Raw genomic sequence first — 24,543 nt, forward strand, 5'->3', positions numbered from 1 at the left:
CCCGCCGGGTTCGGTGATTTGAGGGGATCTTCTCGGAACATGAATGGTCCCGCGCAATAGAACAGCCTGATCTTCCGCAGCGCTTGTTGCACTGCCCAGTCTGGAAGCGCCAGGCTTGATGGTAGGAGGACGCCCGTCTGAGCTTTCACGGGGTGAAATACATCGACAAGGAGACAGAAGGGAAGGATTTGCTGCTGCCGTATTTTGATCATACCATAGACTTCAGGGAATGGTCATCTTCGAGCAAGTCGACATGGCGGGCTTTCAGGGTTGGCAGGGTAGATGGATGTATTGGGTTGCATGCGAAGTCTTCGTTGTGCTCCGTTTCAGCCACGCCGCTGGGCCAGAACGTAAAGATCTTGCCAAAATCTGGCTGCGTCGGTGCGTCTTCTCGCAAAGGCATATACGCAACTAGGCCATTGTCGGAGTATTCTTTGAGTCCGAGATGGAGAGGCAACTCGTAGTCAGAAAGCTTGGTGTAGGACTTTCTAGCGAGGTTCTGAAGGCTCGTCTGGGGCTGCAGTTCCTCGTGATTCAGTTCAATCGACCATCCAGCGATGGCCAAGTCAAAGGGACGACCAAAAGCCGCGTTCATGACACTGGAATACGATTCCGCAGGAGGTGCCATACAGCTGGAAGCGTCGCCGAGGATCTCGATCATTCGCAGAACAAAGTGTTCCATCTTCAAACTTTGGATGAAGTAATCCAAGTTATTCATCTTCCACTGATCGGCAGTATCCGCCAGAGGAGGCCCGAAAAGGCCATCGCTCATGGGAGGTTGGTTCACGTGAGCGACTCTTGCGGCTGTGTTGCCCTTGGAAGTCAGGATCTCTGCACGAAAGTCCCCAGCAGATGTGAACACCGTAGGGCAGTGGATTGCAGTGATTGCGAATTATTCCCAGAGTGTCGGCTGTAAATCCAGCAGCTTTGCCCGCAGTCACCGCTTCAGGCATCGCAGTCCCGTCTGGAAGCGTTGGGCGTACATGAGCTGTCCCGCTAATCAGAGTGACAAGCTGATCTTGTAACCCATCCAGACGACATGCTAGGGAGGGAATGAACCCCATGTCAACATACAATTGATCTCTTTTGTCGACCCCAAGAACGCTCTCCAACATGCTTTCTGGCAATCTTCCAACCGAATTTCGCAACATGTTTGTTACTGACCCGCCCGGACTCAGATGCAATAGAGCTCTTCCGCCCATTACACGACGGGGGTATCGAGACTTATTTCTGGAGACATCCTTGGTTGGAATCAAGGACTGTATCAGCTCTGGGTACACTTGAGCAGCAGTACGTCGGGTGTGTTGAGGTTTCCAGAGGCTATACGGGATGTGGAAGTACTCTGCCTCCCATCCAACATACAGTGGGACGAGGGGGCTGTTCAAGACAGCGTTGCAGTACAGTGGTGCGACTTCGTTGGCTTTGAGCTCCAGCAATGAATCGCCAACACTAGCACACATATAGGCCACGTGTTCTTCATGAGCAAGTGCGGCGCCAGTGGCAATGAATACTATATTACCTCACCGGACGAAGAGGATTCACAGGCGGACTTCATATGCGTCAACAAGTAGCTGTTACAGGCACTTCGTCAACATTACGTAGGAGATGGCAGTTCGACCGGAGAGATCGACTTGGCATCCTATGGGTACCTGGCTCATGTTCGGAAAGTGGGCAGTGAAGCCCTAAAAGCTGTGGCAGCGTCTATGACAAATGGCTGCTTCAGTGTGGCCATTGCTAATCGTCCTGGTTCTTCACGGAATCAGGATACTGCATCTCTAGGTGCCGTCGCTCATCTCGTGTCGCTCGAAAGCATCGGCCCGAGCTTCAAACCATCGCCTGACACCAAGCTGGTGATTATTTGCTCGTTCTTCAGCTGGACATCCAATTATGCTCTCCAGGACGACCAGGCCGAATTTGAAAATGCCCTCAAAGCCATTGGCACGCCTACAAGTGGGCTTGAATGGCTGCGGCCAAGACAGGACAGGTATGCCAGGCTGCTGAGCGAGCGCCCACGAGGCTGATAGGCAGCGCGTGGGCAAACGCATCAGAGATGGCGATTCATTGACTCGATATCGAGCCCTCTCTGGTGAAGAAACACTTGCTCTCCAGCGCGGAGTGCTCATTCCCACCCTTCCTTCCGCCAGCACTGCCCTTAATAAGCCGATCCATCCGTCTTCAACCTAACCGCAGATCCTAGATACAGAGGTTGGCTTAGTTGACAACTCGTTTGCCGCCGCTTGGAACTTGGGTAAAGCAAATGATATCGCTGATGAGAAGTTTCTGAGCGCATTTGTCCGGCTTCGAACTACTATATACAAACGAGCATTGCTGGCTGCGGAGGAAGAAGTCATTGAAAGCTAAGACGAGGCTCTAGCAGTATTGGAACGCTTAATATCTGTAACAGGCTCGTTGACGAAACTGGCCGATGTCAAGAAGGAGAACAAGCTGAAATGGTTCAGCAGCGTTTCGCCTGGAAGGGACAATGGTTTAAGCATCTGGGGTGAAAAGATGAGAGCCAAGCTAGGCCAGACTCTTTCTGCTGGGCTTTATGATGAGCAGAATAACCCCTCATACTCAGACTGGGCTGCTGTTGTCGCGTGGGTCTATGATGCGTTGTTCTTAGCCAATATACCTTGATATCACTTCTTCATGGAACCATCGAGTCTACCACCGAACTCGATTCGGTTCTTCTACCTTGATCCAACTTGGTTGAACGCGTATCTAGACGGCGCACTGAGCATTGGAAACCACGTGGAAGCCGACCAAGACTCGGTCAGGGCGGCCGTCAAGCCTCAGCTTCAAAAGTTGTTCACAATAAAGAATAAAAAACCAGGGTATCAGCCACAGGTTCCAATCTCAGGCCTACTCCTTCGATCGCCACTCGTTGTAGACCTCTAAGATCTGGGGATTCAAGCGCCTCGAACATCAGACGACTCTCAGGCCACAATAGTAAGACGAGTCAAATTGGCTCCTGATATCTTGATATCTTGTTGGTGTTGTATGACCGGGTATTGACCAATGCCGAAATCCTGCAAGGGATTCAGATATGTCAGCCTCCTCATGAACAGTGCTTTTTGGCCTGTAACAGAAAGATTGAGAACGGAAGAATCGAGATGGCGTATAGGACAATTACTACGAAGTCTGCCAGTTCTGACAATATACTCATGGAGCCAATTGATATATATGTTTCGAAGCCACCAGAGACGATTCTGAACAGTCAATGAGACATGATTCTGGCGGAGAACCTTGCTCATGATGTCTACGAGTTCCTCACACACCGTGCACATACCACGTTCTCGGAAAAGGCGCCATCGTCTGCGATCCATGCTCTTCATTTGTCACATATGTTGGTGAAATTGAGCCTGGCACTTCCAACCCCAGACCCGACCCATGCTGCGGGGTACTCTAAAGTCACTATGCTCTAGGTTCAAGATCTGCATAGCTTGGGATCACAATATCAGAAGCTAGAAAAGGGCTCGAGAGACAATATACGGATGTTTCTCTGCAATGTCACACCAAGGCCGTCCGAAGATACTCAAGGGCCGATGTATCCAAGTCTCCGACCTCCGTGCTGGCCCTCAATCTTGAGAGCGTTGCGACGCAATCCTTGTGATATTGCCTGAGCGACGCTCCGTTACAGATAGCCAGCAACGGGACTTTTGGGTTGTGAACCTTGAGCAGTACCCTGATCTGTTGCCATATCGGGTTCTACCTACGTCTCTGTGGCTTCTGACACGGCCCTTGCGTTGGCAAACGCTGCAGATCGTATCGCTTGGGAGTGATACGTTGGTTTTGTGAGAATAGGAGTCGCTCATCAGATCTGTCACCAGGTTATTAAGTTCCTCACCAACCAAGGGTGGTCCTGAACCTGCTGCCTTTGCCAATATGTATTTGATATAGCTAGTTATACCAGCTTAAGACAATTTAGATCACTTGTAGTTAATGGAGAGCGAGGTTGGGCAGGGCAGGGTTTGTGGATGTTGGTGAAGAAATTCGCAAAGTATGAGCTGTCATTCATGGCTCTTGAGTGCTTTCCAGGTGGCTGTCACTAATTCTTGGACATAGATGCCTATCGGAGCCTGGCCCAAAAGATTTAAAGCTCAAGGAGATCGGCAAATACCAGGCAATCCAAGACTGAAGGTCCTTGACTCCTACACGCCTAAGGTATTTGAGCACGCCCTTGGTTGGAATGTATAAGAGATCCAGGTATTGATGGGCAAGGGTGCATGTGAATGGCGATTGACTTCCATTAGTCGTACCCAAGTTGTTCTTACATCAGTCAACCGCGATAATGAATACCTGTAAATTCTTACGTTGATTTCTTGAACAGCGATTACGGAGTAGAGCGAATCCTACTTCTACCATTTTCCAGGCACTCTACGAAGCTTGTCGAGTCCAACTGTCAGGTCATTGGGCTTGATCCGTATATCTACGGCATAGAACCTTCTCCCACGCCTGAGACATACGAAAACACAATCCTAGTATCCTTCATCTTCAAATCGTTTTCAAGAGTAATCGGCTACAACAGTTTCTCTTCCATTCTGCTCAGTTCCTGAGCCTATACAAGAAGATCATTTCGATTTCAGTGTCTATTCTCCTACTGTTTGCCACAAAATTATATAAAAAATAACATCTAAATATAGTAAAGCCTTTTTTTTACCTTTAATATTATAAATAATTAACTATTTTCATATAATGTTATTAAATAAAAAGATTGATATTAAATAATAAAGCTAGAGACGATATAAACAGCAGGGGATATAAATTAATAAATAATTAAAAAAATTTAAAAAAATACCTTTAAATAGACACTACTATTATCAAATAGCAGTTATATGTTTAATTTAAAGTTCAATACTTAGCCTTATTTATATCATTAATTATATAAAACATATATAGTTAACCCTAAATGCAATATTTGTTACATAGATATAAGTCCCCTTTAATCAGCCATTGTTAACTAATTAAGCATGCACTGCTGCAATGCAATGTAGGCGTTTTCCCATTCTGGTTTCGCTTTGTGGGTAAAAATAGTACTGCACAAGGTAGTCGGACCTCCTTGAAGTGTTGACAGATTTTATGTGGCGCTTAGCAACTTTGCTCATACTGTTGCTTACTGCTTATGTTCTTTGGGTAAGCTATTGGATTACCAAAGGTAACCAATGAGACGAATTCGTGGCATCACCCAGATCACACCGTGCGGGGTTGATGAACTTCAGCCTCATTTCGCCAAACTTGAACCATCCTACTCTTGTAATCATCCTCGAGATATCTGCTTGAATGCAAAAATGCCCCAGTGTGAGACGTGTCACAGAACGTTTGGCACTAAAGAAGCATGCAAGCAGCATATGGATGAGAAACGTCATCAGAAACCAACGAAAAAATGCGATCAGTGTAATAAATTGTTCAAAGATCGGAGTGCAGCAGAAGCGCACATGACACAAGTTGGACACTGGAATCCTAGGATTCCTTGTGAAACCTGTCTTATCAAGTTTCACACGCAGGAAGCGGCAAAACAGCATATGGCAGCCAAGAATCATTTTAAGAAATACTGCAAGCCTTGTGATCAAAGATTCTCGAGCGAAAATGACTTGAAGATGGTTGGAGATTATTCATAAATACCCCTTGAGTCGGCTTCTATGCTAATCAGTCCTGTTGTAGCACCTTAATTCACGTTCTCATCGGTGTGCACAGGGGTCTGGACATGCCAGCAAGAGTACTGCGAGCAACATCAACGACAATATCGCATCACAACCTTATTTAAACACTACTCTGAACTTCAAGCATGTTAAGCCAGCTGCCACTGTCAACGAAAACTCACCCAAGCCAACAGAATACACAGTTGGGTGGATTTGTGCTTTACCAGAAGAAATGGCGGCAGCTAAAGGAATGCTCGACGAGGCTTTTCAAGCCCCTAGGCAGGGTCTACTGGACGAGAACATTTATGTCGTTGGCCGGATCGCCCATCTTAAGACGGTCATAGTGTGCTTGCCATATGGGGTTGCAGGAACGACGTCTGCGACTCGAGTGGCAGAACACATGCGTCAGACCTTCACTTCATTGCAATACACTCTGTTGGTGGGTGTTGGGGGTGGTATACCAAGTAAGAAAGTTGATGTGCGGCTAGGGGACGTTGTAATCAGCGTACCTTCACCTGATTCACCAGGAGTCGTCCAATACGATTATGGCAAAGATGTCCAAAACGACCGGTTTGTAACGACGGGCCACTTGAACCAACCCCCAGCTAGGCTGCTCAGCGCTGTTTCACAACTCAGATCCCAGGAAGTATCAGGGTCATCTGGATTAACGTTGTCCATTGCGAAGAGTATAGCCAGATTGCAAGCTCGATACTCAAATTCAGAACGTAACTGGTCGTACCCGGGCGTGAGCAATGACCTTTTGTTTAACAGTGGTTACAACCATGAAGGGGAGTATGTCACATGTGCGAGGTGTGACGCAGACTACTTAGAAGAGCGCCCACGACGCGAAAGCACCCAGCCTAAGATTCACTATGGAACGATAGCATCCGCCAATCGAGTCATGCGTAACGGGGCTACCCGCGAACGACTACGCTTGGACAAAAATGCACTATGTGTCGAAATGGAGGCGGCTGGGCTTATGAACAACTTTCCATGTCTGGTAATTCGGGGAATCTGCGACTATGCCGACTCCCACAAGAATAAGGATTGGCAGCCATACGCTGCGGCAACAGCGGCTGCATTTGCAAAGGAGCTATTGTCTATCATGCCAAAACACATATAACCCGTTGGAGATCGGAATTACCTACCAGAATAAAACCCCTTTGAGACAGATGCGTGCACCACAATCAACTGACATTCGTATCTGGGCTATAGATTTTGTAGAGTTAGTAAGCCGCCAAATTCTAAAATAGCCTTTTTCTTTGACTGAACGGCGAAGAGGAGGAGAAACCAATGTTAGCTGTTCTGCGACTCAAGGTTCTCGGATCAGTGGGACTTTCTTGTATGGAGCAACAGATATCTTTGCCAAGACAGCACAGGTGACGTATCCTCGCAACAGAGCGGGCTAACTTCCGATTGACCTCTCGAGCCTAATGACCCAGGCCGTGAATGACTCAAGCAGGGCCATTAAGCGGGGGCTCATGAATAAATCATCAGTCATTTTGTCTTCCTAATGCCCACAAGCGCTTTCAAAGTTTTCTCGTGGCTCAACTAGACGTACTATAGTCAAGTAACTAACTCCTTTACTACGGTTGGCGAGCGCTCACAAGAGACGGATCGGCAGCTCGATGTTATCTTCAATCCCCGGTCGGAGCAAATACAACTGTCTTTGTGGCCATGATTCCTGCGTAACGAACTTTTCGGGTCACGTCTCGCATTCAGGTTTCTTCACAGTTCGGTAATCATTACAGTGGATGATGTCAAGGTCAACATGATCAAGGGTTGATGGAGTGCGGACTGAATCTGATTCACAGCCCCCCGCGGCATGAGTATGATAATATCGCAGACAACCGGTTCAAGTATACGTTTACGGAGGCTCTAACAGGTGAGTAATGGGATTACGGGACTGCCTCTACTTACTTTGGAGTGCAAAGTGGTTCAAACCATACGAGCAGGCATGTAACAATATTTACACTCACTATGAGATGCAACCGAAAAGAATGAATGAATTTATTACGTCCGGGAGAACTAATCTTAAAGTACCAGTGGCTACGTTAATTCATCGGCATTGTCCCCCTGTTCTCTAATAGAATGCTCACTATTCTTCGAAAATGTGTCATGGTGGTACTTAGAGACCAACTGACGACTAGAGCTTGAGGATCTGTAAAGCGCTAGACAAATCTTGAATCTTCTTTGCAAGTTTCGAGCGACGCTTCATGGCGGATTTGCTCTCACCGACAATTCGCTCGAGTTCTTCGGGCTCCAGCTCGATCACCCATTCCTGAGTGAAAACGCTCAGGGGGCTGTCAGGACCATGGAGCAGGGAGTAGTCGACAGCGAGTTGAAAGACATTATCGATGAAACGGTCAAGTGCTAATTGATAGTAAGCGCGAACGATGTCATGGATCTCTTCCTGTAGTTGCTCCATATTACTCTTGCCTTCGGCGGCTTTCGCAATGTCGTCTAGGTTGACCATGTTTTGTAGCTCTCCATACTGCCTCGTGTCCTTTCTTGCTTTGGGACGCAGCAGTTCAGTGATCCGATAACCTCGAGCCTTTGAGAGGGCATCGGCAAATTGTCGATTCAGGGTGTAAGGTTTCTTGTGCCGCTCAACTTCAACCAGGAGGCTCGCTTGATCCATTGCCATCTTGTAGCGCTGCAACAGACCATCCAAGATCGATGACCATAACTGACGACGGGCTTGCTCTTCTGGAAAAACAGCACGAAGTGCAGTGGCGATGAAACGATGAATAATGATAATGACCCTGCTCATATAAACTTTGGTCATGTCGCCCCACTTCTTTGACTGTTCTGAGAAGGCCATGGCAATTACATTTGCATTGAACGTGCCAAGATCAAGACCCCTCGTATGCAGGTATGTATCTCTGATCCATGACGTGACATCGTCACGTGGTAGTGTCGTGTCATGCGAGAGGTCAATGATTTCCCCGAGTTCAGCGAGCTCTTCCTGCGTAGCGTTGTTCACGGATGTAGCCTGAAGTAAATCCTGCAGATGGCTGATTGTCAATCCGATTGAATCGGCCTCATGGCGATCTGCGTCAAAAAGAACGGATTCCTCGGCTGATTCAAGCAGTTCAAGATTCTGGAAATGTCGCGAATGAGCACTCTGTTGAAACTCAGCACTGAAGAGATCAGTGGCGTTGACAACATGAGTTATAAGACGAAGTTCAACTTGATCAAAGACTGAGTCGACGTTATAATCAGCCATGAGTGCTGCCCTGGCACGATCCTGAAACGCTCCAGCGATATGAATCAGGAAACTGCGCTGCTCACGCTCGTCTTGACGGGATGGTCCAAGAGCGCCGAGCTCTTTCTTGCATCTGCTGATTTGACTATTGACATCCTGGAGTAGTTTAGGGTATTCGCGTTGGGTAATCTCGAACAGGAGTGTTCCAAGTTGTTCTTTTAGGGCTGGGATGCCCACTCGGTCTTGTGGAAGGCTGACCCATGGCTGGGTTCGGAAGACTTGGTCAAGCTCTGTCTGATCTTCCGATTTGAGGCTTGGCCCGCGATTGCGCACCAGGAAATAACCAAGATTCAGCGGCCGTTTCTTTCCCTGTATCAAGTCACAAACAGTGGCCTGTGCACCAGGTTCGAGAACCAAGTCAGGCTTGGTGAGTACTCCGAGTGTACGAATACCATCCTTGTCGTAATCTTCTGCAAGTTCCAGAATTTCTTGCGTAGCAACGTCAACGTTACTCGGCAGCACTGCCAGAATAATCGTACGTTCATCTTTGATGTATCCTTTGACAAGATCCTTCACCATTACCATATCATTCTTGGTGGTTCCTTCGGTAGTAGTGCGAAAAATTCCCGGAACATCTATGATGGTGAGATAGTCTTCATCAGGTCCCTGTACCTCAATCTTGAGGACGTCTTCGCTGAATACGGCGCCTTTTCCAACTGAGACATCAGCCCGAAGACCCATTTTGTCATTGGCCTACTCCATGTTCAGCTGGTGCATCTACAACAACAACGATCATGAAAACTCACTAACCTTTTGTAAGACATTGGCAAAATCTTGGCGAAATTCCAAACCTGAGGGCATAGACATGCGAAATGCCTCGACATATTTTCTGTGCTCCTCAGAAGCATGTGGCCCTGCGATGATACGAATATCAACGCGGTCGACATCACCACGACGGGATGAAATCTGGGTCGCGTGACGAGTGCAAAGACTCTGATCTTTGGGGAACGGAATGCCAGTTAAGCTTTCCAACAAAGAGGACTTCCCAGAGCTTTGATCGCCGACTACGACAAGCTATATTATGTGTAAGCTTATAGTGTGTTTTACAGATTCGTGTTTGGATTTACCTGAGGAAGAGGCACATGCTGGCCAATGTTCAAGTCGCGAAGCTTGTCGACTTTTTCAAGTAAAGCCGGGTCCGAGAGAAAGCTAGTGTTTCGATTGTTGGTCATGTTGAGTTATGAGGGGCAGTAGGGTATAGTTTCAATCAGGAGATTGGTATGCAGATGAAAGGAGATGGTAGATGACTCGAGCTGAACTTTGATATCTGCAGTCCATGCGTGCTCTTATAGACGAAGGAATCATACGTGATGTCACAAGTTTGCCCTTTAGAATGAAGCTGCCTTGCAACGCACCAACACGTGGCTCGGCCCGCGATTGGCTCATTTTGAGGTTGTCAACATCTGGGACGACATGTCTAGCAAGTTATGCATGCGACTTTGCGAAAATCCTGTTCACTGCTTAGACGTCATATGTAATTTCGCTGGGTTGAAATGGGCTGATCGTATATTTGATGCCACAATACCACCGATTATTGGTTTGTGATGAGGCGCGCATGTACACATCTCTCCAATTGGTCAGATATGAGGCCCTTAGTACTGCACAAGATGGTTTACGTGCTCAGAACTGGCACACGTACATCGTTGATTGGACAGTTTTGAGGTTGTGTAGGCACCAAGCTACACTCCAAATCTTCGATAAGCCGCGAGTTGGCAAGGTGGGCTTGGGCATCTTGCATTCATGTTTCCTATTGGCTGATTGTGAGGTTGGTTCCGGGATGTAGTCTCACACTGCAGCAGATCGACACAAATATGGTTAGATAGGCTGAACACAGCCCATCATACGTGTAAGAAACAAAGGTGCGATCTTTCGGTGAACTGACGGCTAGTCAAAGCTAAGGTCAGGACAGGAGAGATGTTAATGCCTTTAAAGGCGACGTTTGTCTGCCTGACCTAAACAAATATTTCGAAAGAAGTAGACAGCCCAGCCTCTCCCGTCCGAACTGCTTAAGCCACATATTCTCTATTTTTCAGAAACAGTCCTGGGCAATCAACTATCAAGTGGCCCAGGACTGAGACGACCAACATTTTGTTATCTTTCTAAACAAAAAAGCCGGACCTCGTGTGCACTTAGCAAGAGGTCCGCACCGCCTGACTCTTGTCAAGCAACGGGCCACGTAGAACATCTGATCAACGTGTCTCCTCTTATCAATCGGATAACTATGATCCCTCGGCACCCTCGGCATACGATTTTGAGTACCCGTATTCTGGCCGATACGTGGAAAACGACGAGTGCGAGTTTTTTCGCGCATCTGAGATTGCTCCACCATCCGCTAGTTGCTTACTCTTCTCTGAGAACGACAGTGCCGATACTGTCCACTCGATATCAGGAGGTTCGCTCTTTGCTCAGCAGAGTACTTTCCTAGATTACAATCATTTCGACACCCGCACCATCCCCAAATCCCCGATACCAGATCCTGTGCACCCTTGGAGTGAGATTCAGCAGCAGGCCACGGACTACACCACTACCGAAACAACGCCAAAGCCTCAGCACAAAAGAACATCTCCCAGCAGTTGTGCTATCTGCAAAAGTAGTTTTTCTACCAACAGTAGCCTCAAGCGCCATGTCGAAACCAAACACAAGTATGGTAAAGACTATTGGGTCTGTACTGTTGCAACTTGCCCCAAGCTTGATCAACCAAATTTCAGGAAGGATAATTTTAGGCGTCACTGCAAGACGATGCATCCTTTAGTGGATCCCAAAGCGTTTGGTATTTGAATGCGCGCTTCTATACTCTTCTTAGCTGGCATGGTATACGAGCCCTGAGGATCCAAGGTCGTTACAATGCTTTGTTACATTAGAAAGGGTAGACCGCCGTTGTAGATCATTGAGTGCAGGATTTCTGAGTCACCAGCAACTTGATACACAAAAGCCCAACAAACGTATTTTCTCGAAATTCAATGACAGGATGTACCTTCACCTTCAAGTATCTTGATTGTTACCAGATCGACCTGCGTACTCAGTGATTATATAAGTCACCTTCCCCTACCAGAGGGTTTTCCAACCGCCCCTCTAGATATACCGGCTTCACATGTTTTGTGAAGTTACTCAAGTATTGAAATAGACCTGCGTCGAAGTACGTAACCTAAATGTGTGAAGGCCGTATCGAAATAGCAGTTTCATGCAAAACAAAGTTCTTTGGCTCATCGATGATGTCACTTATCCCGAAATTGTAGCTCATTGACATACTTCAATCTTGAAGAAGTAGCCTCATATGCATTAATTCCATCAATTTACGCGAAACGGAAGAATAAAATCAACATACATGCCCTGTGACCCGTTGAAGACGTGTGTCACTGCGTAGCCACCTTTACCCTTCGCCTACATGTCAAACACCAAATGTTTGTAAGCTAATATTATTAAGCTCACAGCATAGCGCTGAGAAAAGTTAAAATAACGATCAACATCCAGTAAGCCTACACGCATAACTTCCTGCGGTCAATGCAACCTCAAGATTCCACTCCCGGGATCCATTGCGACAGGTTGGCGTCAGGCAAAGCTACATTTATAGCTGATTTGTAACCAGCTAGTATCTTTTCAAAAGAGACAATATCGCGTTTCATATAGGTCAACCCAGCCCAATTGCCGAAACTCGTTCTTAACTCGCTAACTAAACGCATGCCGCACCTCTCGGCCAGTTCCTGTAAATCTGTGCATGCCTTGCGGCACTGGGTAAGGGAATATTTGAGCGGCAAGAAAACAGCTTCAACAGTACGTACTTCATCCTCTATTGGACAAAGAACTGATTCAAAACGACGATTTATCCATAAAAGTTGGACTGGACAGAGCACCACTGGCAATGCAAACACTTCGTTCAGCTCCCTCCGTCCGGCGTTAACTGGTGCCATTATACCCAGCGGTATCTTGATTGGAATCTCTTAGCCACTTAGCACCCGGCAAGCAGCCACCAAGATCAATCTTTTCTCAGACAAGAGTCTGCCTCGGAAGGCCACAATATCGCAGAGCCGCACGCTTCGCAAGTACCGTCTTCATGACAGGTGGTATCAGGCTACCATGGACGTCAAAAGATATCCAGAACTTATCTTGCACGCAAAGAAAGGTGAGATTTGGAGTCCATCTAGGATCATGAAACTTATCACTAGTTCATGATTAAATCGGTAGATCGTGGGGATTTCCACGTAATTCGCAAGCATTGACCGTCGGCCTGATACTCTCAACCTTTTTCTGCAATCTCCTTGCCGAATAAAAGTGGCAGGCGATGCTGATGAAGGTTATGGCTTCAGATGAACGTGGGCACACGTTATTGGCAGAGGGTAAACGCCTTTACCAGGAAATGCAGGAAACTTTTACCGGTCAGCCTTTTAGAAGGCGCTTACCAATAAAGCGCCCAGGTCTTCACTATTAAATTCTCCAAGCACTTTCTGGTAAACCTTCCTTTGCAGGCGCCCCAGAAAACAGGAAACAGGATACGGAGGCGCTTCGGGTCTCAACAGCGACAACCACTTCTAAGGCTGAGTCAACCTATGCAGTATAACCATTCAATAGATGGACAGCACTAAAAGCTGAATCACATAGATATAACTGAGCTGAATTTTAATAGTATTGCCCACATGTTGAGCGGGATACTTGATCCTTATCTGCCGTTGTGAAATGGTATACCCATTGTGACGGCTACCAGAAGCGAAGTTTGCCGAAGGCAAGGAGAAAAGCATTGATGGAGTCTCTGGACAACTCGAAACAGGGTATTTGAGGCTCAAGCAAAATCAATTTATATATTACTCTTGTTTAGGCAATGAACACGTACATGTTTGAATGGTTTGATAATCAATATAATCGCACCCTGACATTGGTCAGTTTTGCTCCAAGTCTCACCGCTATTGCTTGTCAAAATTACTTTGAGGAGAGAAGAGAGTATAATTGTTTCTTTGATGTGGGAATGTGAGTGAATTTCACTGCAGTTTTAGACACATCTACAAACCGATAGCTGATAGGCGGCAGCGCATCACTTCCTACACCGATGCAACTTCTCCTCCAATGGCTGCCGAGCAAACTTTGCACTCACCAATAAAGCCAGGAAAGCCTCGCGCGGGGTAAATAACCTTGGAATCGAGTCAGGCAGCAACGATGGCTACGTTGCTGCTTGCCACGGCTTAAATACGACTGCTGACACGGGCAAACGAGCGACAAAACTGAGTCAACTAACTAGTATCGAACTTTCTCACAATACCTACGGAGGTTCACTTTCCAACACAATGGAAGACGATTCCAACGTCCCTCTACGCAACATTATCGAGAGCCATGGCAAGTCAATTGCCTCGCTTCTCCAAGACATTGGAGGAAAGCAATTGCCCCAGCAGAAATGTTTGAGATTTATTGAAGACTTAGAATGTCTCACATTTGGAAAGAACTCCTGCGACGGACCCAGATTGATGCGACACAATATTAATGCCTTCAAGCAGCGAGAATATGTCGCTTTGTCTTATACTTGGGACAACTCTGATCAGGAGGACCCGACGAACGGCAAATACAAGGTTCAAAATAGAGATCGACTCCAATTCTTCTCGTCACCGGTCCGAGACTGCGTTTTTGACCGTGTGAATTCGTTCATGCATGCAAAGGGTCTTCGCCGTCTTTGGATTGATAGGCATTGTGTCAAGCAGAAGACCTGCCGTAAGAAGGATGTATGTCCCCATAAGAGATGCAACGAGAAGAAGCGCGCAGTTGAAACCATGGACTTGGTCTACAGTCTCAGTGAACACCCTGTGGCCTTGCTCGGAAAGCCAATCGAGTGGGCGTATGAACTTGATCTATTGGCGAAGGTCCTTGGAGAGACATTCGTGAAGGAGCCAAAACAAGTCGATCATGATGAGATCTTACAAGCATTGAGTTTGTTGACTCGGATTACGAAAGATCGTTGGTGGACGAGGGCCTGGACGTTTCAGGAGAACTATCGCGGACTCAGAAATATGACATTACTCATCCGACACCCTGACTTCTTAGAGGCGAGGAAACAAGCTCATAAATGTTTCTCAGATGTTCCAAATGAACTCTGCATCGGATCTGAGCAGTTCTGCAGAACCACCACCAAACTTTGCTGTTGGGCTGCCCAAGAATTTCAACAAGATGACATATCTCATCATACGAAGAAAATTCTTCGAGTTGCAGGAAAATATACTGCTTTACTGGACAAATCGATGCCAATGACCCCAAGAGTCATTGCCGACATCCAAACACGGGGGCTGAAAGATGCCTGGGATAGACTGGCAATCATCGCCAATTGCTGCCAATATGCCATCAGAATGGATCAGGCACGAATGCAAGAGCCCAAGAGCCTCAGTATATCGATATTAGCGATGTGCCTTCTCAATGGAGAAATCCTTTCGCATCAATCCCGAGAGCATTCTTTTTCCATACTCGAAAAGCCCCTGTCTCAGTTTTTGGAGGACCAAGCATTCAATAACTTTTATGCTCCCGAGGGTGAACGATGGTTCACTTTCAATAAAAGATGCCGGTTTTTTGACGTTGAATTGAAGCCGAATGGTGTCAAAACGAAAGGCCATCTTTGGCAACTTGACCGGATCATCGATACCGCAAGTTTTCGTCTTCTTTTGCCTGAGTCAATAGAAAAGACTTCCTTTTCTGCCAAGGATGAGAAAAGGCTTATCTCTCAGCTTGCTGGTGAGTTGAGACGCTTGCATGAGATAACTCTTGCCCTACACCTTGAAAGATTTCTCAACTGTGACCACACCAGTCAGGGGCAAGCCTTGCAGAGGGAGACTTTTCCTGAACGCTATATGAGACTTATGGCAAAAGAGCTAGTTTTGGCGATGAGTAAAGGTAAGTTACTCCGACTTGGCCGAGTCTGGAATGCTCAGAAAAGGCAAACTGCGTGCTCTGCCATATTTATCTGGGACGCGGATGGTACTCAGAAGCCCGATGACAAAGATCAATTCGACAGGAGCAAGATTAATAGCAAACGAAAAGAGACGTCTGACTGGGATTTTGCTTTTACCGCCTCTAAGCCTCTAGAACGCGGTTCTCAAAACCATGGCACAAACGACCTAGATCACCACGTGTCATTAGAAGTCAGTTGGCCAACCGTACGGGACCAATCTTTTGGTGACCCTCCGCAACTTTTCCTCAAACGCTGGCTTGTGGGATTGTGTTTCTTTTACGATTTCCCAAGAAGAGATGTTGTTTTTCCATGGCCTTCTTGCTTTCATGAAACGTTTTCTTGATTCATTCATATATTCAATCGACTATAGTTGACGGGAGTGGGAGTACTAGAAACCAAAATATTCAGCTAAACAACTTCGATTTCAAGATTATGTGTTACAAAATACTATTAGAACATACATATAGCTATCAACATGAAAACAAACACGTCGTCAAAAGTTAGGCGATAGACGAGAAAAATATTGTCGTATCTATGCAGACCTCCCAACTTCGAATGGACATACTACCCTATTCCACTTGCTTCGGGAAAATACAATAAAATATACATCAACGAAAGTAGCTATCAATAAAATTCAACTATGACGAAGGACTGACTCCAGAATTTCCCTTACAACGACTTGCCAACTCGGGCATCACGTCCGCAGCGAGGGACGGCACTTCAGCAGTAAGCTCGCTTCAACCTCCAAACAGACAAACGTCTTCAAACATCGACTTTATGTCTGCTTCCTGTTTATCGTCCACTTTTCCCCTTCCGCTCGGTCATATTCTAAAGATCCTGCATCAATAGATGTATCCCTCGAAAGAACGAGCATGCCGTCCCTCTTCACTTGCCCACGACAGGGAGGTGTGGCGTCCTCGTTCCCAGCCCATCGTACAGCTCAGGCTATCTAGAATTTGAGCGATGGACAAGAAGAATGCTGCCTCGATCTAGTGTGCGCATCCAAACCCTTAGATTGAATGCGGCTGTTTGACTAAATTGACGATGTGGACAAAGAGCTGGTGTCAGAGCTGTGTGCAAGCACTTTCCAGTCTCACGTGGCCACACACAATCTAGAGGGATGCAAGACACCGTCGATCGCGGTTAGCGTACCTTTACGTCTGACTGCGCGAGATGTGTGCAGCCTCTTGAAGGCAGTCGGCTCGTCCGCTCCGGCAAGAAGTATCTTCTTATTGGCTGCATTGGAGGTTTCGGCAAAGCGCTCTGTGGTTGGATGGTCTCCTGCGGCGTTCGTCATCTTGCCTTGACCACTCGCAACATGGCTGCGATTGATCAAGTGTGGCTCAAAGAGCTTCGCATCCAGGGTGCTCAAGTCAATCTTTACCAGGCTGATGTCAGTGACAAGGCGGCTTTATTGCAAGCCCATGACCAGATCGTCAAGGAGATGCCGCCAATCTGCGGTACTGCCAATGCTGCCTTACTCTTGTCTGATCGAACGTTTACTGAGCTCAAGGTCAACGACTTCACCAAGGTCTTTGGACCCAAGGTCAAGGGTACCCAGAACCTCCATGAACTTCTCATTAACCAGAAACTTGACTTCTTTATCATGTTCTCTTCTTTGGCCAGTGTTGTCGGTAACCGTGGTCAAGCCAACTATGCTGCCTCTAACCTTTTCATGAGCGCCATCGCTGAACAGCGACGTGTAAAGGGCCTTGCTGCTTCAGTCATGCACATTGGCATGGTTCTCGGCGTAGGTTACGTCTCTTCTACGGGAGCTTACGAGGCTACCTTGCGTAGCTCCAACTACATGGCCATCTCCGAGACTGACCTTCTCAACATGTTTTCCCAGGCCATTCTCGTCGGCCAGCCCACCTCAACTCATGCTCCCGAGCTCATCACTGGTCTCAACCGTTTCAGCTTAGAGCCTGATGCCCAGAAGTACTTTTGGCGAGACAACATGCGTTTTTGCCATCATATGCTGGAGGAGGAACACCAAGAGCGTGCATCGGCCACTAAAGTCTCCATCTCTCAGCGTCTATCGGAAGCTAAGGGAACTCCCGAGATCCTCGCCGTTGTGGAAGAGGAGTTTTGCACCAAACTTGAGCGCTTACTCCAAGCTGAGGCCGGCTCTGTTAAAACGTCACAGTCACTGCTCGGCCTAGGCGTAGACTCCCTTGTTGCTACGGAGATCAGATCGTGGTTTCTCAAGGAACTTGAAGTCGATACTCCTGTGTTAGAGATCCTTAACACTGCGTCCATCACTGAACTTTGCTCTACTGTCGTCTCTCACTTGCCAGCTATTTTCGAAGAGATCGAGCCCAAGACTGAAGTCACCAAACAGGTGCGATTGATCCCATATCCTTTTCCTATTTTTATCTAACTCTTCCAGGCAATCAAGACTCTCAATGTTGTTGAGACGTCAACGGCGGTGTCTTCAGCCCCGCCCACTGAGAATGAGCCCTTTACCATTCGCAACAGCCCAAACTCAACGCAGGTTACCAGCGAAGCTGGTGTTGACGAGGAGACATCTATTCAGTCTAAGATTGATCGCACTGGCCCTTTGTCCTTCGCTCAAGAACGCTTGTGGTTCCTTCAACAGTTCCTTCGAGACCATAGCACATACAACGTCACCATGCACTATCACATCAGTGGTCCTCTCCGACTGCATGACCTGGAAGGGGCCTTCCAACAGGTGATCCATCGCCATGAGTCTCTCCGTACATCGTTCTTCATCGATCCCTACACTGATCTGCCGACACAAGCAGTGCTCAAGGACTCCAGCTTTAGGCTAGAGCAGAAGCACAACTCAACTGCCAAGATCGAGTACGAGGCCATGCAAGAGATGTCATATGACCTGGAGAATGGCAATGTCACCAAAGCCGTTATTGTCCCAGACTCTGACGGCGACTTTGACCTTATCTTTGGCTTTCATCACATCGCCCTCGATGGCTACAGCGCTCAGATCATGGTTCGTGACCTAGCCATGGCCTACGCTGGTCAGACCCTTTCAAGCAAGCAGCAAGACTACCTTGACTTCGCTATTGCTCATAAGGCAGCTAAAGTCCCGGATACTACTCTCGCCTACTGGAGGTCCGAACTTGAGGAGCTTCCACCGACCCTATCCGTCTTCGATTTTGCCGAGGTGAAGACACGCATCCCCCTTACGGACTACACAACACGAGCACTTGAGAGGACTCTATCTATTGATCAGGGCAGAAGTATCAGGACTGTTGCTAAGTGCCTTGACGTCACACCGTTCCACATTCATCTTGCTGCCCTCCAGGTTGTCCTTTCTGATCTCGCTTCAACCAAGGATCTGTGCATTGACATTACTGATGCCAACAAGAACGATGCTGCACATATGGATACTGTTGGGTTCTTTGTCAATCTTTTGCTCCTGCGACTGAAACTGTCGCCCTCACAGACTCTGGCGGAGGTGGTCGCCAACGCCAAGTCCAAGGCCAACAGCGCTCTTTCGCACTCTGACATCCCCTTCGACGTCCTTCTTGATGAGATCAAGCTTCCTCGCTCCACAACCCACAGCCCTCTCTTTCAGGTCATTCTGAACTAAAAGATGGGCTCTACCCAGAAGGTCCCATTGGCGGATTGTCAAGCCCAGCTTGTGGCATTCAAGGACGCCAACAACCCTTACGACCTGACCTTTGACATTGAGACTTACCAAGATGGATCCGCTTCTATCAGCGTCAAGACACAGGAGTACCTCTATTCTGAAAGTGAGTTGAGCTTTGTTCTTGACAGCTACCTACAGACCCTAGATCTCTTTGCCTCGGAACCTTCTCGGACCGTAGAACAGATCTGCAAGCCTACAGCCGAGCAGATTGGCAAGGCATTGACCCTTGGCAGAGGTGAAAGGATCCCATCTCCTCGCCTTGAGACGTTGTGCCACTACTTCGAGGAATGTGTTGTCAAACAGCCTGACGATACTGCCCTCGTCACAGATAAGGGACAAGCTCTCACCTGGCTGCAGCTGAAGGCTTTGGTCAACCAGATTACTATTACCCTTGTTGAAGCTGGGGCTAAGCAGGAATCACGGGTGTGTGTGTACTGCGATCCCAGCATGTACATCTTTCCCACTCTGATGGCCATTGCTGAAGCCGGCGGTGTATACGTACCTCTCGATGCCCAGAACCCGATCAAGCGTCTCCAACTGATGGTTGATGACTGCCAACCCGATGTACTTCTCATTGATGACTCAACTGCAACAACATCCCATGGACTAGACACGAAAGCCAAAGTAATCAACGTTAACACTATCAAGGCTGACCCTTCCAACACCTTTCATCTGGACAACCGAGTCAGGGGGGATGGGATGGGCTACATCTTCTACACAAGCGGTACAACGGGTGTTCCAAAAGCCGTGGCTTTGACTCATGCCAGTCTTGTACATCACTTTGACGGCTTCATCCACTACAACAATCTGAACAAGTGTCGCATGCTTCAACAAGCACCTCTTGGCTTTGATATGTCGCTTACCCAGATGACTCTCGCCATCATGCTCGGGGGAACACTGATCGTTGCAACCAGTGAGACACGCAAGGACCCTATGCAACTTGCGCAGTTAATGCTGGATGAGAAAGTCACTCACACTTTCATGACGCCTACACTCGCACTATCGGTCATTCATCATGGCTATAAATACTTGAGACAATGCGTCGACTGTGAATATGCGTCTCTCGCTGGGGAAGCAATGACAACCCGTGTTACGCGCGAGTTCAAGAGACTCGGCTTGAGGAATCTTGAGCTTCTCAATGGTTACGGCCCCACTGAGATTACTATCATCGCCACCTGTGGTTCAAATGAGCTCGGTGATACTCTGCGCGATACTCACAATCCAAGCATCGGGCGTACTTTGCCCAATTATTCCTGCTACATCTTGGATGAGAACATGCAGCCTGTCCGCCCTGGACTCGCTGGAGAACTGGTGATCGGAGGTGCTGGCGTTGCCATTGGATACCTCAACAAACAAGATCTTACAGAGGCCAAGTTCCTTCCTGATCCTTTCTCAACAGCTGAAGATGTTGCTCGTGGGTGGACTCGAATGTACCGTACAGGCGACAAGGCCAGGTTTCTGTCGGACGGGCGTCTCTGCTTCCTTGGACGTATCGCTGGTGACTCGCAGATCAAGCTCCGAGGTTTCAGAATTGAGCTCGAAGATATTGCCAGCACTATAGTCAGGGCCTCCGATGGTAAAATCCCTGAAGCGGCTGTTTCACTTCGTGGTGAAGGAGATAGTGCATATCTTGTTGCCTTCGTCATCCTTTCCCAGTCCAACTGCCTTTCAGACGAGAAAGGCTATCTAAAGCAGCTTCTGAAGGAGTTATCCCTTCCGCGATACATGAAACCCGCCAGAATTATCTCCATTGACCAGCTTCCCATGAACGCTTCTGGCAAGTTGGATCAATATGCTCTTGATGCTCTTCCTGTTCCTCATGAAGAGGACATAGTTGATAAGCCCCTCACTGAGACTCAAGAGAGGCTCAAGCTAGGTTGGCTCAAGGCCCTGCCGTTTGTTGACGCGGCTATTGGCCCAGACACAGACTTCTTTTCTGCAGGAGGTAACTCCCTTCGCATCGTCAGTTTGAGAGAGTACATCACACGCGAATTCGGAGTTCCCGTCTCTGTTTTTGATCTCTTCCAAGCGAGTACTCTTGGAGAGATGGCTGCGAAGATCGATGGCTCTACGACTCAAGGACATATTACAACGCCAATTGATTGGGACGAAGAGACTCACATTGACGCTGACTTGAGCATCGTTGGAGCCCAAGAGCCACTCCCTTCCGAGACAACAAATGATCTTCATGTCGCCCTCACCGGTGCAACTGGATTTTTGGGTGTTGCGATCCTCAAGTGTTTACTCGAGGACAAGCGTGTATCCAAGGTCCATTGTCTTGCTGTTCGGTCTTCCTCCAACACAAGTGATCCAGTGTTTTCATCTTCGCGGGTCGCGTGCTACCCAGGAGATCTATCCTTGCCACGACTCGGTCTGTCTCAAGAGCAGTTCGATCAACTTGCCGACACAGTCGAGCGAATCATTCATAACGGCGCCGATGTTTCTTTCCTCAAGACATATCAGTCCTTGAAGCGATCAAATGCATCGTCGTCTAGGGAGCTAGCACGGATGGCGATTACGCGAAGGATTCCAGTGCACTTCGTCTCAACTGGTGGTGTTGTGCAACTTACTGGCCAAGACGGTCTTGATGAGGTTTCCGTTGCAGATTCTGTACCTCCTACTGATGGCTCACTTGGCTACGTTGCTTCTAAGTGGGCTTCGGAAGTTATACTCGAAAAGTATGCCAGCCAATGCAACCTACCGGTCTGGATCCATCGTCCATCCAATATTACGGGTCCAAATGCTCCGAAGGCGGATCTTATGCAGAACATCTTCCATTACTCTGTCAAGACAGCGTCCCTTCCTGACTTGGCTGCGTGGAGTGGTTGCTTTGACTTTGTTCCAGTGGACGTTGTGGCTGAGGGCATTGCTAGCTCCATCTACGAGACTCAGACTCATGTTACAGTAGCGTACAAGCATCACTGCGGTAAGGAGAAGATCTCTGTGGAGGATCTACCGTCTTACCTTGAAGCGGAGCACGGCAAGATTGAGATGGTCAGTGTTGAAGAGTGGTTGGAGCGTTCGAAGGCTGCAGGACTTGATGGGGTTACTGCAGCGTTAGTTGAGAAGACGTTGAGCGGAGGGGGGGTTGTTCCTTGGCTTCGAAAGGAAGCCAATTAGAAGGGCGTTTTCGGAGTCATGAACAAATTACATTGTAGGAGTTTGGAGTCACATTAATGTCAATGAATGGTGGAGAAATGCATTTACATCTCTGTCTAGAATCCATGGAGGTATCGTTCTCAAGTCTAAATCGAAGGCTGCAGATTCAGGTAATCACGGTCGTCGTCCTGGTTGATCATTAAGAAAGACAAGTTTAACCAGCGGTGGGAGCAAACTCCTAGCCTCTCTAGTCCGCGTGACGTGCCTCAGCTCTTTTCGCAGCGTATAGCAACCCCATCCCCAGAATCATACTCGACCCTCCCCAGATCTGCGCCGCCAAGTAACTCCCGCCTGTAGCTTGCATCAATTTCCCAGCCAAAGGCGACCCCGTCAACGCCGCAAAACTAATAATCGAGAAGATCATTCCGATTCTCGTTCCGGCTTTGCTCAAATCCGGTGTCAAGCTCGCACAGCATGAAGGGAAGAGACTTTGTATCGCGGCGCCGAAGTAGCCAAATATGCTGACCCAAATGAACATGCCAGTGAGGGAGGATACTTGTGACCAGAGATAGAGACATAGTGAGGCTGAGAATATGGTGGGTATGAAGACGGGGATCGCACCGAAGAGACGGTCGGCGAGAAAGGCGGATATCATGCGACCTGGGATACCGACGGCGTTGATGACAATGAGGATTAGGAATGAGTCTGATGCTGAGCCGGAGAGTTTGTCGGTTGTATATTGACGAGCCTAACACCATCAGCAGCTGTCATAGAGGTCAATTGAGACAAGACTCACATAGTTGTAGGAGATCCAGGTCGGCCACAAGGTAAAGAACATTGCCGCTGCAAAGAGAACATACGCTGGCTCCTTGAACGCAGCCCATTCAACAAGCGGCCCAGCCTTTCTCGCTTTGAGCCTCGTTTTCGCAATGATCATTATAATCATCGACGACACAGCAACTACCAATCCCATAACTCTCACCGTCCAGCGAAACCCGATCTTGGGAAGAAGTTGCTGCGCAATCAGCGGGAACACAATTCCTCCCGTGCCAGCGCCGCATGCCCCAGCGGATATGGCAATAGTCTTCTTGGTAGTGAAATACGTCGACATGTTTGCTATCGTCGGTGCGAAAATGATTCCGTTCCCTAAACCTTGACAGATTCCCTGGGCGAGAAGGACTTGCCAATACGATGATGCGATACTCGTCATGAAGATGGCTAGTATTTGGAGCAAAAGACCTACTGCGAGGGCAGCGCGATAATATCCTGCGTCAAAAGCTCGACCGGAGAATGTGCCGATGAAGAAAATGAGACAGACTTCTAAGCTGCCGATCCAAGAGATTGTCGAGGGCGGGAGAGAGAATTCGGATTCGTAGTAGGGCTGGAAGATGCCGAAGCTGATGAGGTAGCCCCATGAGTTGAAAGCGACGAGATGGCCTGTCACTACTTGGAGCCAGGCCTGTAAGCCGCCATCTGGAGGCTCACCTGGATCATCTGTTGTGCAGGCTTGGTTCTCTTCATCGTTGTTACCCTCACTTTGTGTTGAAGCAGCGTCGTCTTGAGTTTTTTCGTCGCCGAGGGGCTCATCGCGGAGCGTGGGACAGACGCTATCTGAAGTATCGACGGCCATTTTGACTTGAGATGACTAAATCGGCCATGGTGAGCAGTGGTGAAGGATGTGATGAAGCTTTTGTATTAGCGATGCTGGGGTCGGGGTTGAGGCGGGAATGTTTGCGGCCCGCGGGGTTCATCCTCCGATGGAGCAGATCTTCCCGGCATCTGGATACTCGGCCGACCGGTTGTGGGGAACATGATTGGAGGGAGATGGACAAATTACTGTGAATGGAGGTTTTGTAAGACGTGATATGGATAATTGTTTATAAATCAGCATTTTGCTTTGGCTTGTTGATAAAAAGGCGTGAGTTCATATGAATGCTGCTGTTGCTGCCACTTGAATGTCAGTATCGTGAAGCAAATTGCATGATCAGTC

The 24,543-nt window shown here is 48.0% G+C and overlaps 6 protein-coding genes across 6 annotated transcripts; 3 read left to right on the top strand and 3 right to left on the bottom strand.

Annotated features, from left to right (window-relative positions):
* Positions 1 to 710: 710 nt before the first annotated feature.
* On the bottom strand, positions 711 to 1,460 carry FMAN_12215 (uncharacterized protein; the record flags this gene model as incomplete). Its single annotated transcript, XM_041834726.1, has 1 exon — positions 711 to 1,460. One exon carries the CDS (start codon positions 1,458 to 1,460, stop codon positions 711 to 713), a length of 750 nt encoding a protein of 249 aa, XP_041684961.1.
* A 4,137-nt stretch (positions 1,461 to 5,597) lies between these two features.
* On the top strand, positions 5,598 to 6,762 carry FMAN_12216 (uncharacterized protein; the record flags this gene model as incomplete). The annotated part of the gene is made up of 2 exons (XM_041834727.1): positions 5,598 to 5,600; positions 5,662 to 6,762. The coding sequence occupies 2 exons, from the start codon at positions 5,598 to 5,600 to the stop codon at positions 6,760 to 6,762; spliced, it is 1,104 nt and encodes a 367-aa protein (XP_041684962.1).
* Positions 6,763 to 7,785: 1,023 nt separating this feature from the next.
* Positions 7,786 to 10,079, bottom strand: FMAN_12217 (uncharacterized protein; the record flags this gene model as incomplete). The annotated part of the gene is made up of 3 exons (XM_041834728.1): positions 7,786 to 9,600; positions 9,658 to 9,921; positions 9,975 to 10,079. 3 exons carry the CDS (start codon positions 10,077 to 10,079, stop codon positions 7,786 to 7,788), a joined length of 2,184 nt encoding a protein of 727 aa, XP_041684963.1.
* A 4,101-nt stretch (positions 10,080 to 14,180) lies between these two features.
* FMAN_12218 (uncharacterized protein) lies at positions 14,181 to 16,166 on the top strand (the record flags this gene model as incomplete). The annotated part of the gene is made up of 1 exon (XM_041834729.1): positions 14,181 to 16,166. The coding sequence occupies one exon, from the start codon at positions 14,181 to 14,183 to the stop codon at positions 16,164 to 16,166; it is 1,986 nt and encodes a 661-aa protein (XP_041684964.1).
* Positions 16,167 to 17,141: 975 nt separating this feature from the next.
* FMAN_12219 (uncharacterized protein) lies at positions 17,142 to 22,574 on the top strand (the record flags this gene model as incomplete). Its single annotated transcript, XM_041834732.1, has 4 exons — positions 17,142 to 18,164; positions 18,213 to 19,379; positions 19,443 to 19,557; positions 19,600 to 22,574. 4 exons carry the CDS (start codon positions 17,142 to 17,144, stop codon positions 22,572 to 22,574), a joined length of 5,280 nt encoding a protein of 1,759 aa, XP_041684965.1.
* Positions 22,575 to 22,800: 226 nt separating this feature from the next.
* On the bottom strand, positions 22,801 to 24,183 carry FMAN_12220 (uncharacterized protein; the record flags this gene model as incomplete). Its single annotated transcript, XM_041834733.1, has 2 exons — positions 22,801 to 23,301; positions 23,350 to 24,183. 2 exons carry the CDS (start codon positions 24,181 to 24,183, stop codon positions 22,801 to 22,803), a joined length of 1,335 nt encoding a protein of 444 aa, XP_041684966.1.
* Between the last annotated feature and the right edge of the window lie 360 nt (positions 24,184 to 24,543).

This window comes from Fusarium mangiferae, assembly GCF_900044065.1.
Source record: "Fusarium mangiferae strain MRC7560 genome assembly, contig: FMAN_scaffold009, whole genome shotgun sequence".
Classification (NCBI taxonomy): Eukaryota; Fungi; Ascomycota; class Sordariomycetes; order Hypocreales; family Nectriaceae; genus Fusarium; species Fusarium mangiferae.